Source organism: Schistocerca piceifrons, chromosome 8, assembly GCF_021461385.2.
Source record: "Schistocerca piceifrons isolate TAMUIC-IGC-003096 chromosome 8, iqSchPice1.1, whole genome shotgun sequence".
Classification (NCBI taxonomy): Eukaryota; Metazoa; Arthropoda; class Insecta; order Orthoptera; family Acrididae; genus Schistocerca; species Schistocerca piceifrons.
In genome coordinates this window covers 285,363,617-285,380,876 of record NC_060145.1, presented here as the reverse complement: position 1 = coordinate 285,380,876, position 17,260 = coordinate 285,363,617, and the positions used below count along the sequence as shown (strand labels likewise).

General features: G+C 36.9%; 1 protein-coding gene across 2 annotated transcripts in view; it reads left to right on the top strand.

The window, feature by feature from the left end:
- Positions 1 to 11,970, top strand: part of LOC124711894 (osteopetrosis-associated transmembrane protein 1) — a 99,502-nt gene extending 87,532 nt beyond the window's left edge. For both annotated transcript variants that reach the window (XM_047242142.1, XM_047242141.1), the window contains exon 6: positions 11,716 to 11,970. In XM_047242142.1, coding sequence (XP_047098098.1) covers positions 11,716 to 11,771 — 56 coding nt within the window. In that variant the 3' untranslated portion in view covers positions 11,772 to 11,970. The remainder of the gene's footprint in view (positions 1 to 11,715) is intronic.
- The last annotated feature ends 5,290 nt before the right edge of the window (positions 11,971 to 17,260 follow it).

Here is a 17,260-nt window from a genome sequence, read left to right as displayed (position 1 = left end):
GCAGCCCACCTCTGAATTGCTTTGATATCTTCCTTTGATCCAAACTAGTATGTATCCCAAACATTCGAGCAGTACTCAAGAATAGGTTGCAACAGCATCTTACGTGCGATCTCCTTTACAGGTGAACCACTCTTTCCTAAAGTTCTCCCAATACATTGAAGTCCATCATTCGCTTTTCCTACTGCAGTTCTCACAAGCTTGTTCCTCTCATATCACTTCGCAGCCTTTTCCACATTTAGGGCTAGCTGCCATTCATCACACCAACTGGAAATTTTGTCTAAGTAGTCTTGTATCTTTCTACTGTCACTCAACTTAGACACCTTCTGTGTACACCATGGCATTATCAGCAAACAATCGCAGATTGCTCTCCACCAAATCATTTATGTGTATAGAGAATAACAGTGGTCCTATCACATTTCCCTAGAATACTCCTGATGATACCCTTGCCCCTGTTGAACACTCACCATTGAGGACAACATAGTGGGTTCTATTATTTAAGAAGTCTTAGAGCTACTCACATATCTGTGAACTTATTTCATATGCTAACTCCTTCGTTAAAAGTCTGTGATAGGGCACTGGAAATCTAGAAATATGGAATCTGCCTGTTGTCCTTCATCTATAGTTCGCAGTATATTCACAGCAGCTGAGTTTCGCACAAGCGATGCTTTCTAAAACCATGCTGATTCGTGGACATAGGCATCTCAGTCTCAAGAAAATTTATTATTTTCGAACTGAGAATATGTTCAAGGATTCTGTAACAAACGGAAATTAAGGATATTGGTCTTCATGTTGCAGATCCGTTCTTTTACCCTTCTTGTATACCGGAGTCACTTGCGCTTTTTTTTTTCAGTCACTTGGGACTTTGCACTAGACGAGAGATTCTTGATAAATGCAAGCTAGGTAAGGTGCCAGTGGTGTAGAGTATTCTTTGTAAAATCAAAATGGACCTGATGAAATATTTACTTTCAGATCTTTCAGTTGTTTCTCTACGCCAGGGATGCTTATTACTATGTCGTCAATATGGGAGTCAGTCTGATGGTCAAATGAAGGTATGTTTGTATGATTCTCTTTTGTGAATGATTTCTTGAATGTGAAATTTAGAAGTTTGGCTTTCGTTTTGCTGTCTTCAGTTGTCCTACCAGACGGGTCAAGAAGGGACTGAGTGGAAGCCTTAGACCCGCTTAGCAATTTTACACAAGAGCAAAATTTCCTCGGGTTCTCTGCCAGATCTTTTGCTAAGATTTGATGGTAGTTGGTGTATGCTTCGCACGTAGATCTTTTCAAAGATGCCTGAATTTCTACTAACCTTCACTTGCCGTCATTTGTGCATTCCATTTTGAATCAAGAGTGCAACAACCTCTGCTTCCTCAGCATCCTCTGAATTTCGTTATTAAACCATGGTGGGTCTTTTCCATCCTTTATCCACTTACTAGGCACATAACTCTCCAGATCTCAATTTACAATTTGTTTAAACTTTGCCCATAATTTCTCTACATGCATCTTACTGGAGATAGATGATGCCAGTTCATTGACTAAATGATGTACTAATAACCACATATCTGCTGTATCTAGCAGAAACACTCTCCTAGCCTTCTTGACTTCATGATCACTAATCCCTATTTCCATACTGACATTGTCGATAAGGTCTGTTCTGTTTGTAGCTACAAATGCTTTCTATTGCATGTGGGCTGCCAAGCTAGCTGCTGAAGATAGTTTTTAGAAAACTTGTTCAAAAGTAATTCGCACGACTGTCTGTACCCCCACCTTCTGCAATGTATCCATGGACGTCAGAGTCTATACTCGGTAGGTTAAAGTTGCCTCCAACTACTACTGCATGATCTGGGTATTTAAGTGCTGCTGACCCTAGACTTTCTTTGAACAACTCTAGAACTGACACAGTGGAAACGGGTTGCTGGTAAAAACATTCAACAATTAACTTGGTTTCTCCTACATTTGTTATACGTGACCAGATAACTTCAGTGTCATACTAAACTTCGACCTCACTAGATACAGTATTTTTGTCAGCTGCAGTGAACACTCTCCCTCCTCTAGTCTCTAATCCGTCTATCCAATATACATTCCAAGACTCACTAAATATCTCAGAGCTTCCCACTTTGGGTTTCAGCCAGCTGTAGGTCCTAAGAATAATTTTAGTGTGAGAACTTTCCTGTAGGGCAGTAAATTAGAGAACTTTATTACCTTGTTGCATATCCAGTGGTGAGTGTTCATTTCCTGATATATTGTCATCTAATTTGTCTGACTTAGTTTTGCAACAGTCCATTACCCTATTTTTTACTTGGGTTGATGTTCGTCTTGCACATTCCTTTCAACTCACTGTCCATTCCATTCATCCGTTCTTCAAAGTCCTTCACCCTCTCTGGCAGAATTATATTGTCATTGCCTAACCACAACGTTTTTCTTTTTTCTCCTTGAACTTTAGTTCCATCCCCAAATTTCCCCTTGGTTTCCTGTACTGCCTGATTGTTGTACATACTTATTAATGATGGGCATAAGCTACAACCCTGTCTCACTACCTTCTCAACTGCTGCTTCAGCTCCAGCAGTGAGACATACTGTTGTTGGGCTCGTTTCTGTTCTGAGGCGCCAAGACCAGCCTCATTTAAACTCTTCTGTTAGGAGAGTTAATTTAGAGGTGGAATGGCTGCTTGGATCAGATATGAGGTCTCATATTGGTGTGGTTCCTGTTGACTCTATCAGCAGGTGGAACTATACTACGCATGGCCTTCAGCTCAACAGGAGAGGGAAGGGAAAATTGTTCGGGCTAATAGCAAGTAATTTAAGGGGGACACTATCACAAGTGTGAAGTGCCAGTGGATACAAGTGATAGAACAGCAGTTTTTTAGGGTAGGGAGGGCAGAAATGAAAGATATTCAGGGTCAGGCTGAAAATGACATTCACATTAATAAAACAGGCAGCCAGAAAGCAAATTTTAATGTACACAATTAATCCAGACAGCCTCTCATTTAAACTCGATACTCAAAAATTGACTGGAAAGTTAGGTTCATCCAGTTGTAATTCAGCCAGTGCACAGAATCATTTATCCTTATTGCATCAGAATACCCAAAGACTAAGGGTTATTTGTGTTGAAGGATTAGTTGAGCAAACCAGTTGATATAATCAGCTTCTCTGAACATCACTGACCACTGGTATAGATATGTTAAATGTTACAGGATTCAAGTTAGCTTCTTACATCTGTAGAGAAAATATGGAGAAAGGAGGAGTTGCCAGAAACTGTTTTGATTTCAAGAATATTGATAGTAATAAATTTTGCTCAGAGCCGCACTTCGAAGCTTCTGCAACAGAATTACTGTTTCATAATAAGTTCGTTATAATAGTAAGTATACACAGATCACATTCAGGAAATTTTAACCTCTTCATAAAAAATCTGGAAGCTCTGTTGTCCCATCTCACATAAAAAAAATGGTTGCCGGTGATTTTAATGTGGGTTTATTGAAAAGCTTTGCCTGTGAACAATTGTTGCAGTCAGTAACACTGTCATTTAGTTTAGTTCGTACTGTGAACTTTGCAGCTAGGATATGTAAATGCTCTGAGACTGCATTTGATGATATCTTTTTAGACAAATCTAGGTACAAAAGTCATATCACAAAACCAATGGTAAATGGGCAATCTGATCATGACATGCAGCATCTCGTGTTAAATGGTGAAACTTGTCAGGATAAAAACATGTGTTAAATCTGAATACAGGAGGGTAATAAATCAGTCAAAAATTGAGAAATTCAGGAAATTGCTCAAAGAAATGAACTGGATACATGTTTACAATACTTCTGATTCAAAGGGAAAGTACAAAGCATTCATTAATAAAGTTACCTCCACTTTTGAAAATTTCTTTCCTCGAAAGGTAACTTAAGTCACACAGAAGTCAAAAAATAAACAAAAGATTACACAAGGAATGAAGATATGTGGGACAAGAAGGAGACTGTATCTACTGTCTAGGAACAGCTCTGATGTTAGAATTGTAATGTATTATAAAGAATACTGCAAAATACTGAAGCAAGTAATCCAGAAATAAAAGCAATTTGTTATGAGAAAGAGATCATTACATCAGGCAACAAAATGAAAACTGTATGGTATGTAGTGAAGAGAGACAGATGAGGCCAAAAAGGAAGGGAAATAGATAGCTCTAAAAATAAATAAGAGATTCGTAACAAGTGCATGTTGTGTTGCAAAACTCTTAAAGAAGTACTTTATTTCAGTTACTGTCAGCTTGCGGTTATCAGATTCGGTGAACAGTGCAATGGAGTATCTGAGACCAGTCTTTAAAATTAACTTCAGTAAAATGGAAATGACACTCACATCTCCCAAAGAAGTAGCATTCATCATAAAATCCTTAAAATGTAAATATTCTGGTGAATATGATAACATATCAACGAAGTTAACCAAAGAGTGCTCATGCGAGTTGAGTTCTTTCTTAAGTGTAATCAATCTCTTATCAGTGGAATATTTCCAGACTGGCTAAAATATGCTGAAGTTAAGCCTCTTTACAAGATGGGTGATAGATAGATACCATCAAACTATTGACCAATTTCACTTTAGCCGGCTTTTTCAAAAATATTTGAACAGGTTGTGTTCAGATGTCTCCTTAAGCTTCTGACTGCAAATAATATATTGCCCAAGTCACAGTTTGGGGTTCTTAGGGGTTCTGATATAGGGAAAGTTATTTACACTTACAGTGAGAATATATTTAATTCATTATATACTAAAGATATGAATATAATAGAGGGAAACATTCCCTCTTTCGTGATGAAGCAACTGTTGGTTGCGAAAGCTTGAATTTTGTGTGTATGTTTGTGTGTCTATCAACATGCCAGCACTTTCGTTTGGTAAGTCACATCTCTTCATTATATAGTAAATTAGATGCTACTGGCATTTTCTGTGACCTGTCAAAAGCCTTTGACTGTGTGGACCACAGCATTCTCTTAAGTTAATTAGAATAGTGTGGTGTCACCGGGAGTGTTGCAAAATGGTTTGAGTCTTATCTAACAGGAAACAAAGGGTGTTGTTGTGAAGTACCCGTGCAGTAAGCAGTCAGTCTACATCTGATTGTGAATTAATTTTGTGTGTTACTACACAAGGTTCCATCTTGGTCCGTTGGTTTTTCTTGTGTACACTAACGACCTCTCGTGTGTTACATTACCAGATGCTAAGTTCGTTTTGTTTGCAGATGATACAAATATTGCAATAAGTAGCAAATCAAGTACAGATTTAGAAATAGCTGCTAATCAAATTTTCACTGACATTAATTAATGGTTTAAAGCTAATTCACTGTCATTAAACTTTGAAAATACTAACTACATGCAGTTCAAAACCTGTAAGAGATCTCCTTCCAGCATGCAGATTGGAAAGGTTGACAGTGTTAAATTTCTTGAATTATGACTCGATAATAAATTGAGTTGGGAGGGGCATACCACAGAATTTCTGAAGCGCCTGAACAAGTCTGTATTTGCAATGAGAATGATGTCAGATGTAGGAGCTATAAATATAAAAAAACTTGCATACTGTGCTTACTGTCATTTTATTATTTTATACATGATGATATTCTGGGGCAACTCATCAAACCGAGCAAAAGTTTCTAGCGTGCAAAAGCGTGTAATAAGAATCATTTGAGGTGTTAATTCAAGAACATCATGTAGAAACCTGTTCAAAGAACTTTGCATTCTAACCACTGCTTCTCAGTACATTTATTCCTTATTGAAATTTGTTGTAATTAATATATTTCCAACCACCAGCTCAATACATAGTATCAATGCTAGGAATAAGAACAATCTACATAAAGACCTAAAATCACTTACATTGCTACAAAAAGGGGTCAAATATTCAGGAACACACATTTTCGATAAACTGCCAGCAACCATTAAAAAACATGGATTATGATGAAGCACAGTTTAAACAGAGTTTGAAAGACTTTTTGAAAGGCAAGTTCACCTACTCTATAGAGAAATGTCTTAACAGGGACTGTTAGACCAGCTTAAATAAAATGTCTGTTAGATTTAAGTTTTGACAGCATTTGGTCACAACAGTCAAGATTAGGAATTTTGTGTCTGATAAATTTATTTAATTTATTCATTCTGACAGTGTATTAATTCTGTAAATATTAGCAGTTACAGTTTACTGTAATGTATTCACCCATTCTGACAATCTCCTGACAAATGATCAGGATAGTAAGTATTATATTCAAATGTTTTACATATTTTATGCTATACTTTGTGGCATATTCCACACCCATAACAATCATCTCATTTTTTGGGTCTATGGAACAAAAACTGAATCTAATCTAATCTTTTTTGTCCTTCAACTTTCTATAACTACAATCTGGTTCCTGTACAAGCTATAAATGGCCTTTTCCTCCAGAATTTTTAAGTGTATATTCCAGTTAGCATTATCAAAAGCTCTTTCTAAATCTAGAAAATATCTTCACCTGTTGGCATCTGCCTTCTTTGGCATCAGAAAGTGCGAGAGTATTTCTTCTTGCTCATATATCTTGCATACTGGGTGTGTTATATAAATTATGTGAACTGTGCAGAATAGTTAATGGTGTGTGTGTGTGTGTGTGTGTGTGTGTGTGTGTGTGTGTAGGGGGGCTTACAGTAGTGGCAAGTGAAATAGAGAGCAAATGATTATGTATTTGCAGATGTGTGGTGTGTGATGATAAGTAATGGAGCAGGGCAAAAACTTTTATTTTTTTCTGTTTGGGAAATGTTTGTGATGTAAGCTAAAAGTTTAAAAATTATAGCATTGTTGGTGTAGTTCTGTGGAGGCAGATCCTACTGTCAATGCAGACTTCTGTACAGCACAGCTGTTAGTACCTTTAAGTTAACCCTCTTGATGTGTGCCTTTGTTGGGAATAAATATGGGTTGGGTGCTTAACAACTTGCACTGCAGACAGATGGTGAGTTGGTGTCTTGAGTCAGAGACTTGGATGCTATATGAAACACACAAAGACTGACTGATTGCTAAATAATTCTATTCACTTGAGAGTCAGAATGCAAACTAGTCATGTTGATTCCAGGCACTGTTATTCAGGACTCAGACTTGTGCTGAATCTGCTATGAGCAATTATCCACTGAGATTTAATGCTGTTCCTATGACTTACCAAAGTATTTAACCCTTGTCAGGCTATTGGTAAGGTTGTTGGTAGCCCTGCTGCAACATGTAAATACTGGAATGTTGATATTCTGGCCCCTGGGGAAGAATATTGGGAGCAGTGGACTGAGGAAATCTGGGTAAGGTCATGGGCTATGCTCAGTTGCTTCTATCTTCTTGAAGTTTGGCTAAATAGCCATCTGTTTCCAATAATTTGTGCTTAGGGACAGTAAATTAAAGAACTTTTGAATCCAAAGACAGGTTAGTGGTGGGAAGGGAATTAAAAAGATCAACTGGGATATAGTTGTGGTGTGAGATGTTGGAGAAATCTCGATGAAGATAGCAAGACTTATATTAAAAATATAAAAAAAACATTCCATGGAAATCGTTTAAATCTGTGCATTATTGTCTCAGAATCTGGTGATGAGGTAGAAGATAGAAGGCTTCTAAAAAGAGGCAGAAACATAAATAATAGCAAATCCGACTTCAATATGACAATGGGCATTTGACTGTGAAAATAAGATTCAAGATCTATTCTTCAGTGGAATACTTTGAGTGTGTTATCCAATATGGCAGAGGTTATATGTTCATTGAACTTGCCGAGAATAGCAGCAGCGGAAATGGAATTAAAAATAAACTTTGCTGTATTTAATGAAATAATAAAGAAATTGTACAGGGTTGTGATGAGCCTCACATACCTTAAATATTGAACTGATAATGTACTAATATGATCCTGAGTAAAAAGGATACAAATCTGGGAAGAAACAGAGTTGTCTGATAAAAAAATATTATGGTCTTTCAATTAAGAAAATCTCAAATAGAAATACAGCTGTTTTGAGAATTTATTTAATAGTGAGAGGGACCAAATTAAATCAAGCCGTAAGTTGAACTTTATATGTAATGATGGATATACATAAGCAGATGAAACGAAGCAATTATTTTACAAAGATATTTCTGTAAGCTAATGTTGCTGGAATGACGATGCCAGATGGGGTGCGTAAAACCTTTGGAATTTCAAAGAAAGGAAAGAAACTTTGAGATTATGGTATTTAAATTAAGGAAACCTCAAATAGAACAAGGCAGCTATTTAAGAGAAGGCATTAGTTTCAAACAAATGGTAATAGGAACATGTTAGAATATGTTGAATTGAACAAAACTATCTGGAAATGCCCTAAAATGCATTTGATAATTTACAGTGGGAATTTACCAAGGGAAACAATTGACAGAAAAATGAGTTCGTGAAAATAAGACAGAAGCTTACGTTAGGTAGAAGTCACATTTTATTATTAAAGATGAAACCGTAACTGACAGTAGAGAGAAAATGTTCCAAGCATTCCATCTTCAGCCAGTCAACAGTGTCCTTCTAAATTTACACTTTTCTCCAATGAATTTTCCTTTTGATTCAATAGAAAAAGCATTAGATATTTATTAGCCAAAGGAACAATCTGGTTTTAGAAGTGGACATAGCACATGGACCATTTGCAAGATGTGAAAATGAAATTATAATTCTGAGCAATGAGTGTGAAGTACCACTTTGTCTGACATTCAAAGATTTTGAGAAAAGCTTTTGACAAAGTTTCAACAAAATCTGCTGTAAAAGCCGACGAGAAAGGAGCCACTGATTTTTTCCTCTTAATATACATACTCAAGAGTATATATTTGTAAATGTTGTAGATTCTGTTAAACTTCACCATAACTGCAAGAAATTAAGATTTGAAAGAAGAGTCAAGCAAGGATATTACATGGCATGGAAGCTATTATCTGCAGTTCTAAAGGAATTTACCTTAAACTGGGAGAAGAAGCAACAATAATTGTTAATGGAACATACTTGATGTGACTGCATTTTACTGATCTTATTGTATGTACTATTATTTAGCTCTATTCATAATAAATTTCAATAATGAATAGAAGAAATTAATAGAGCAAGTTTGAAAGTAGGCCTGAAAATCTTTGAAAGTATTAAGAAGTGATATGTATGACAAACATTGCCTTTCCCACTGTGGTCCACCTAGTATGAAAATTCAAAACTGTTATTTGAAACACCAGATGGAGTGGAGTACTTACTAATGGCAGCAGTGCAGTAATTGTTTTGTTGTAGTCCATAATACTTTAAAATCCTCAATCTTTTGTGCCTTTGGCATTGAGATATAATACTGTATGAAGTTTGTTAGACTGAAAAGATGTGTACTGTACTTTTCAGTGTGGAAACTATTACAAAACTGAGACAAATAAAAATTAACAGGAAACTGAGAGCAGTAGAACAGTCTTTCACTTCTACAGAAATAGGAACTGACAGGAAAGGTTATAAATATCATGCAAACCTCATTTCAACTTGATATAAAACCTTGGCATACAGTAGTGAATGCTAGTATGCTGGTGAAGGTGTATGAAGTGAGATGAGTTGGGCCAAGAAAAAAAATAAGAATGAGATTAACAACAGAAGAATATATAAATGGAAAACAGCAAAAAGAACATTTCGTACACCATTACTACCAAAAGTAATAGTAGTTCTGAACTGGCACTGAAGTTAGGTTTGTGCTAAGTCGAGGAAAACAAAGAAAGGGATAATGAAAAGTAAAGGAGGTCCATTAACATTTAACACCCCAGTGTTGGTGAGTTCATTTATGATGTTAAATGAGAGTTCTTTTTCGTATTCAATAAATTAACAATGATAGCAATGTTATGGGGTAAAAATGGTAGGATGAATAAAAGAATGACAAAAAAGCAAGAGAACAGATCAAGACTAAAAAATGGAAGCTGTTGTATTTTTGAAATGACATGTGTAGAGGAAAGGCAGAGAGAAAAATAGAATGGCATTGACACACACATACAAAAACATAGTGTGATATTATTCCAGTTTGTTGAAAGGCACTGTCACAGTGCTGTTTTCAATGTTCCCTCAGTGTGAGCATTTATATGAAATATCAAGATGGTAAGGCATCTCATAATCACTGTACCATTCAGGCTCAGTGCCAACTGAAAACTCCATTCTTTATATCATATCATTGCTGGCAGTCGCTCATTTTGCTTCTCTTGAATTGCCTGGTCTCTCTTTCTAGATTTGTGTCTGTAATAAACTTAAGTATTTTATCTGTTCTTCTCTTGCTCTAAACCTTAATTTTGTTGACTCCATCCTTTTGGTAGTTTCACATTTCCCTGCTATCTCTTTGTAAGATTATTTTCTTAGAATCAGTATAATTGTTGATAATATCTCACTTACTAGGAGCATTTGAAAAGTCTGTGCAAAAATAAAAACTACTTATGTGTTTGGGGTAAACCTTTATTTTTCGACATAGTCTCCCTTTTAGACTTACACACTTTGGCCAACGCTGTTCTAATTTTTTGATCCCTTCCAAATAATAGGAATTGTCCAAGTCTGCAAAATAGCTATTAGTTGCTGCAATCACCTCCTCATTTGAATAAACTCTTTGTCCCGCCAACCATTTCTTCAAATTGGGGAACAAATAGTAGTCCGAGGGAGCCAAGTCTGGAGAATAGGGGCAATGTGAAACAAGTTGGAATCCTGTTTCCATTAATTTTGCGACCACAACTCCTGAGGTGTATGCTGATGCATTGTCATGATGGAAAAGGACTTTTTTGCGGTCCAGTCGCCAGCATTTTTCTTGCAGCTCAGTTTTCAAACAGTCCAGTAACAATGAGTAATATTCAACTGTAATATTTTTACCCTTTCCCAGATAGTCAATGCGGATTATCCCTTGCGAATCCCAAAAGACAGTCGCCATAAACTTTCTGGCTGAAGGAATGATCTTCGCCTTTTTTGGTGCAGATTCTCCCTTGGTAACCCATTGTTTAAATTGTTGTTTGGTCTCAGGAGTATAGTAATGTATCCATGTTTCATCCACAGTGACGAAACAACACTTGAAGTCCTGCGAATTCTTCCTGAACAGCTGCAAACTTCACACAATTCCGTTTTTGGTCACGTGTGAGCAATCACAGAACCCATCTTGTGGATAGCTTTCTCATGTCCAAATGTTTATGCAAAATATTATGTACTCATTCATTCGAGATGCCCACAGCACCTTAACTCTTCTGTCATCCATCACCATATCATGGATTTTATCAATGATTTCTGGAATCATAACCTCAACAGGGCGTCCAGAATGTTCAGCATCACTTGTGCCCATATGACCACTCCGAAAATTTTGAAACCACTTATAAACTGTTCTAATCAAAGATGCAGAGTCACCGTACTGTTTATCAAGCTTCTCTTTAGTCTCCTGAGGCGTTTTGCCTTTCATAAAGTAATGTTTAATCACCATACTGAATTCTTTTTCGTCCATTTTTGGCAATCACTTGACTTCCTTGATTCACATGAATGCCAAACACAAAGAAATAGACCAATATGGCTGAAACTTGGTGTGTGTTCTTTACAAAGATGCTACTAACTAAACATGACCTCGATACATGCCGGTTTTGCCATCTCTCAGACTTTGCAAGGACATATCAAACACCCTTCATACAGTTTTTAATTTACATTGTCGTTACATACAATACAGCATAATTAGTGTTTGTAATTAATTTTAAGGTAACTTTATACCACACAAATATTCTGTGATGGCCATTTAATTTACAGAGAAGCGGTTGGCAGAGCATCTAAGCAGGCCATCAACAAGTACAGCTGCTACCTGATGATACAATGACATTATCTAATGTTAATGTACCAAAGATTGTTGTTACTTTTATAATAGCTGTTATGTTCATATTTGAAGCTGTGATTTCATTCTTTGTATGTTATCTTCTAAGTTTACATGGCCAAAAAATTGTGATATGTTTCAGTTTTACAGTATTTATTTAGGTGTGATATTTTTCATATTATAATAGAACAGGAGTCTCATAGCAAAATACTAGATTCATATATGTATGTTTATTTATTTTTAGGTTAAGTAGCCATATTAAAAAATTGCTGCAAACATGACTAAATGTGCAAACTACTGTTATTTGTTAAGTTTCATGTCCTGTACTCATTTCCTGTCCTTATGGGAGACAAGAAAATGTGCATGTGAATGAGAACTAAAACATTGAGTGACAAATGATAAGTGACAGAAGACTGGCTGGAATGTACAGGGAACAGTTAAAAAAGAAATGAAAAGTTGTGACAGCACTGATTGCTTAATTTGCTGTGTTTGAAGCAACAAAAGGAAAAAGTTTCAGTGAAACTGAGGTTATTAAAGACAGAGCATTAGCTCAGCTGGTAAAGTACGAGGGCAGAAGTATCTAATGCGAGTTCAGTGCCTTAACCATTGTGCAACATAGTTCAGCCCCAGTTGCCAGCAGATGTAAATATTCAAAGAAAATTTGAGTATATCTGGGGTCTGAATCACAATGCAAACTAATTAATTGCACAATTATTACTGAATTTTGAAGTTAGCCAGCGAGTGGAAGACAATGTGTAATGTACTTACACACAACTGAGTATTAAATTTTATGTTGTATATTTGGGCCACTTGATGATGGTACAGATCTGCTGGTATTTGAAGTAATTAGATGGCAGGGAGGAACCTTGCATCAAATAACACAGGAATAAACATTAAATTATTGCTGTAAGTGACAGTTTTTGGGTACATCTACGACAAATGGGTCACACAATAATCAGTGTCATAAGTGCAGTAGAATGAATGTACCTAAAATGCTTCTTACAGCCCTCCCCTTACCTGTTCTTCATATCCCATTCATGAAACTTGGGTGGTGAATTAGACTACTTGTAAGTGCACTAATGTCTTTACGTTTGTAAGTTTAGTAATATTTTTACACTTCTGTTTGTTGCCTGTTACCAATCATGTTATGTATGTTGGGTATTTTTGTAGTTATTCCATGTGAACAAAGTAAACTCATTGTAGTAATGGAAAATCCAGGATGGAATAATGATGTTATTATGAAAAGGATAGATTTCTACTCACAATAAAGCGGAGATGCTAAGTCGCGGATAGTCACAACTGAAAGTGTGTCAAAAAAGTAAGAGTTGGCCGAAAGCGTCCTTTCTTTGGCAGTCTGTTTGTTGTCCCTATCTGTGACTCACCATCTTTACTATATAGTGAGTAGCAATCTGTTGTGTTCATAATATTATCATTCAACTCATTGTTAACTGCATGCCTCTTCTAGGAATGTGTGTCTCACTACTTTCCATTATGTAGTTTGTGTTACAACCAAAAGCCATAGCAATATAGCTTGATTTTTGAAACATTAAATATTCTGCCATACATATTTATGGCTTGTCTTTCTGATATCTTTCCCTCAGAGCCAGTGTCTTGAAGGCAATATAATCTGGAAAGACCACATTTTGTTGCGATTGATTGCTGTAAAACCCTTCCACAAGTGCTCTGGTACCTTATTGATGTGAGGTGGATATTTTCTTCATCTGTAGTTATGATTATATTTCCTTCTTCCATACCTACTCTATAAAAATATGAATTTTCTGTATGAAAATGTGTATAGAATAGCTCTGTTATGGACATCTTGCACACTTTGCTACCCAAAAGCGGCTTCCCTAGTTCGTCGTCCAGTAGTTTGAGCCAATGAATAAAAAGTGAGATCCCGGCAGAAGCCTGTATGTGACACTGTGGCAACCAGAGAATCTGACCTATCTTCAGGATCAAGTGCTTTATCATAGGAATGGTGCTTGGACATTTCATCGGAGTGACTGTCTCTGTCACTTGTGATCCAGACATCTGTCAGCACATAGCTGGCAATGTTTGGGGCATGTCATGAGAGAGAAGAGGAGGGGGGCGTGTTAATATCAGGATTAGCTTCTTCATTGACAAATCAAAGAGTGGAAGGAGAATATTATCAGAAATGATAATAAGTGATGAAAACTATAGCGTACCTTCAGTCATACTTGTTATGCTCTTAAATAACACTTCATCTGCCAGTACATGGCTGTTGGTGAGAGGAGTACTTGCTACTTTATTCAGATGACGACAAACTTAGTAACTGCAATTTCTCCATGTGGAATATGGATTCAGAATAAGTCATTTTACAATCATTGTTCACGTAGAGGTCCTTTACACAATGGCGCCATGCTTCAGCTAAAGGAATCCTCTTTTCCCTCTTTAATCACATTTGGGAGATTGGAGTCTTCTCTGATTCTTTAAGGTATGTGTTACTAACTCTCTTGAAATCTGGTAGTTTTGCATTTGGTCATAGAGTTATCGTAGTGTTCCCTTATTAGACTTATACCTTCGGCTGGATGGTGAATTGCTGTCTCGTGTGGGTTTTGAATCCAAGCACCTTCTTGCTTCTAGAGCAGATCCAGGTGATATAAATTCCACTGTTAATAATCTCATTCTGCAGGAGATTACTGCACAGCAGGCATGCACAGACAAAACAGCACTACTTAGAAGTATTTCATCTGTGATATCTTCGTATAACGTTATCAGTGTGGTTTCATGTTCACTATCAGTTCCAAGCATTTAGAACAGTGTTCCTAGGGAGAGTGTCTTGCCTTTGTTGTTGTCGTCAGTAGCGTAATAGACATATTTAGGAGACCACTACATTGTTCAGAATATATCAGTTGTTCTCAGATATATTTTGCTTTTTTTCCAGTCTCTGAACAGCAACACATCAGCTACTAGTCAATATCAGGAGTTTGGAGAAGTGGGCACTATGCTGTGGTTTTGGGTTGGTTTATCAACAGAAAAACATTAGTCTAGATATTCAGTTTTAACAGCGTAAATAGTGTTGAAGTATTCAGTTTTAACGGCGTAAATAGAAACCAGTGGCATTACAAATAAGGAACAGCTTTCTTAGTACTAAAATTTCATTGAAATTTCTCCTGGGTAGCACACCTCAGGGATCTTTAAGGTCTGCAAGGAACTAAATATTCTTCAGTGCTTTAATCACAATTCAAAGAATACCTGTTTCAGTTTTATAAAACATGTATGCAATCCCAATCCAATTATAGGTGCTGGTTATATAAATCAATGGGCCTGCACATACTGAGATACCTAACACTATACACCATGACAGGATTTGCCTGGCTGTAGACTCCTACAGGAGCAGTCCCGTAACCAGTCACTGCTGAAATAAGTGGTCCACTACGATCTGTTTGGCAGCAACCCCTAATAATGCATGACTATCCCACCCTCTGGCTAGTCATCTCACTATGCAAATGGTTTTCACAAATCATGTGTCAGCAAACCATTTGGGTTCTCCATATTCATCATCATCATCATCATCATCATCATCTTCTTCTTCTTCTTCTTCTTCTTCTTCTTCAGTTTCCCATCAGTGTCAGGGTCTGCGTGGAACACAGGCTTCTTTATCTGCTGTGGTCTTCCCACCACCTCTGTGTTATTGCTCTGGCTCAGACTTTTCTCCAGCGCATATGCATACTTTCTTCCACCCCATTTAAGCACTTGTCCCTTGACCATCCCAATGGTCTCTTATTCTCTTCTTCAACTGGTGCATCTTTCTAGGCTTCATAGTTTTATCCATTCTCTTAAAGTGCCCAAACATTGGTGATGGCAGTAACAGTAACTAATGTAGCACACTAAGTAAATTACTCTGCACCGAAAACAAAATCAAATGTAAGCAATATGCCTCATTTTCTGATTGTTATTTTTAAGTTTTTGTTCAAATTGTGAGACTGTAGAGCTGCAGGTGGTATTAAGCTACACTACTTAAATTTGCCCCAAACGTTGCAGATAGAAATTGAGCAACAACAGACCTAATAAATATATTAATTACAGAAAATCATAATATGTCATGAGAGAGAGGAGGGGGTGGTGTGTTAAAATCAGGATTAGCTTCTTCATTGACAAATCAGAGAGTGGAAGGAGAATATTATCAGAAATGATAATAAGTGATAACAACTATAGCGTACCTTCCCTCATACTTGCTATGCTCTTAAATAACACTTCATCATCATCATCATCATCATCATCAATTTAACATACACTTCTGGATGGAGGCTCCTGCTAGGCTTTTTCAAGCAATGCAGTCTTCAGTTAAAAGCATTTCTGGTGCTTCTTCACATTTTAAAATGCCATCTTACCCATCTTTTGTTCGGTTGTCATCGCAGTCCTCTTTTAGCTGTTGGATTGCAGCAAAGAACTTCAGTGGTCCATCTATCATTCATTTGTATGGCTACATGAACTACTCATTCACATTCAGTTTTCATTACAGTCATGATTGCCTTCCTTTTCCAGTCTGTTTTCTGACCATTTGTATTCCTGTCTGGTCTGAACATGCATCTCTCCCTTGCTTGCTGAGCAATCCTTGGTTTTTTTAATGACTTTTTTCATTCGAATTTCTTGTCTCAGCTGCCATAATTCAAACCAGTAATACACACTAACACCAGGCACAAATTGAGACGCATATAGCATGTGTGGCGCAGCTTCCATTTTTGTAACTCAGCAGGTCCAAGTGCACCTGTCCAAATTGGGATGTGGCGCATGGCAACGTGACATGCACCTGCGCCAAGTCGTGTGGCGGCATGTTTGAGGCACAAATCATCACACAGTGCGAGCATTATGGGAGGGGTGAGGTGGGGGGTGGAAAAGTTATCCTCGCATGTCCTCCGTCAGGCAATCCACACATGGCCAGTGGTAGTGTTGGGCGTCTGAAAAATATTGCCTTATTACTGAACATTATTGTCATTGAGTGATGTTTCATTTTTTCATTAGTTCATTATATTTTTCAGTTATTTATACCTATATAGTTTTGCTGTTTCATTTCATTATTGTTTCTTTTGTCATGAACCATTCACAGTTCATTGACTGGTGAACCATTAGCCACTGGGATTATATCTTCTGTTTCCACAATTTTTTCAAATTGCAAGAAGGGACAGACAATTCATCACGAGGGTAATGAAGTAGAAAGTAATAATATAAAATCATGTGACCAAAAAGCAAGGCCAGAAATTGTAAATGTTATACTGTGAGACTAGGGTGTGTATGTGCTGCCTATGCTAACATATCTGTACAATACATTACAAAAATTTGAAAAGTAGAAATTCCCGTAGATGTATCTGCTATCCACTCCTGGTAAAAAGTGTCCAAGATCTGAAGTATATGAGTTTCACTTTGATTACTTGGATATGAATGTGATAAGGGACTTCATACTGCATGCATGCAGACATCACATTTTCACTGTAATCTAGAAACAGTCGAGGAACCCCCCTG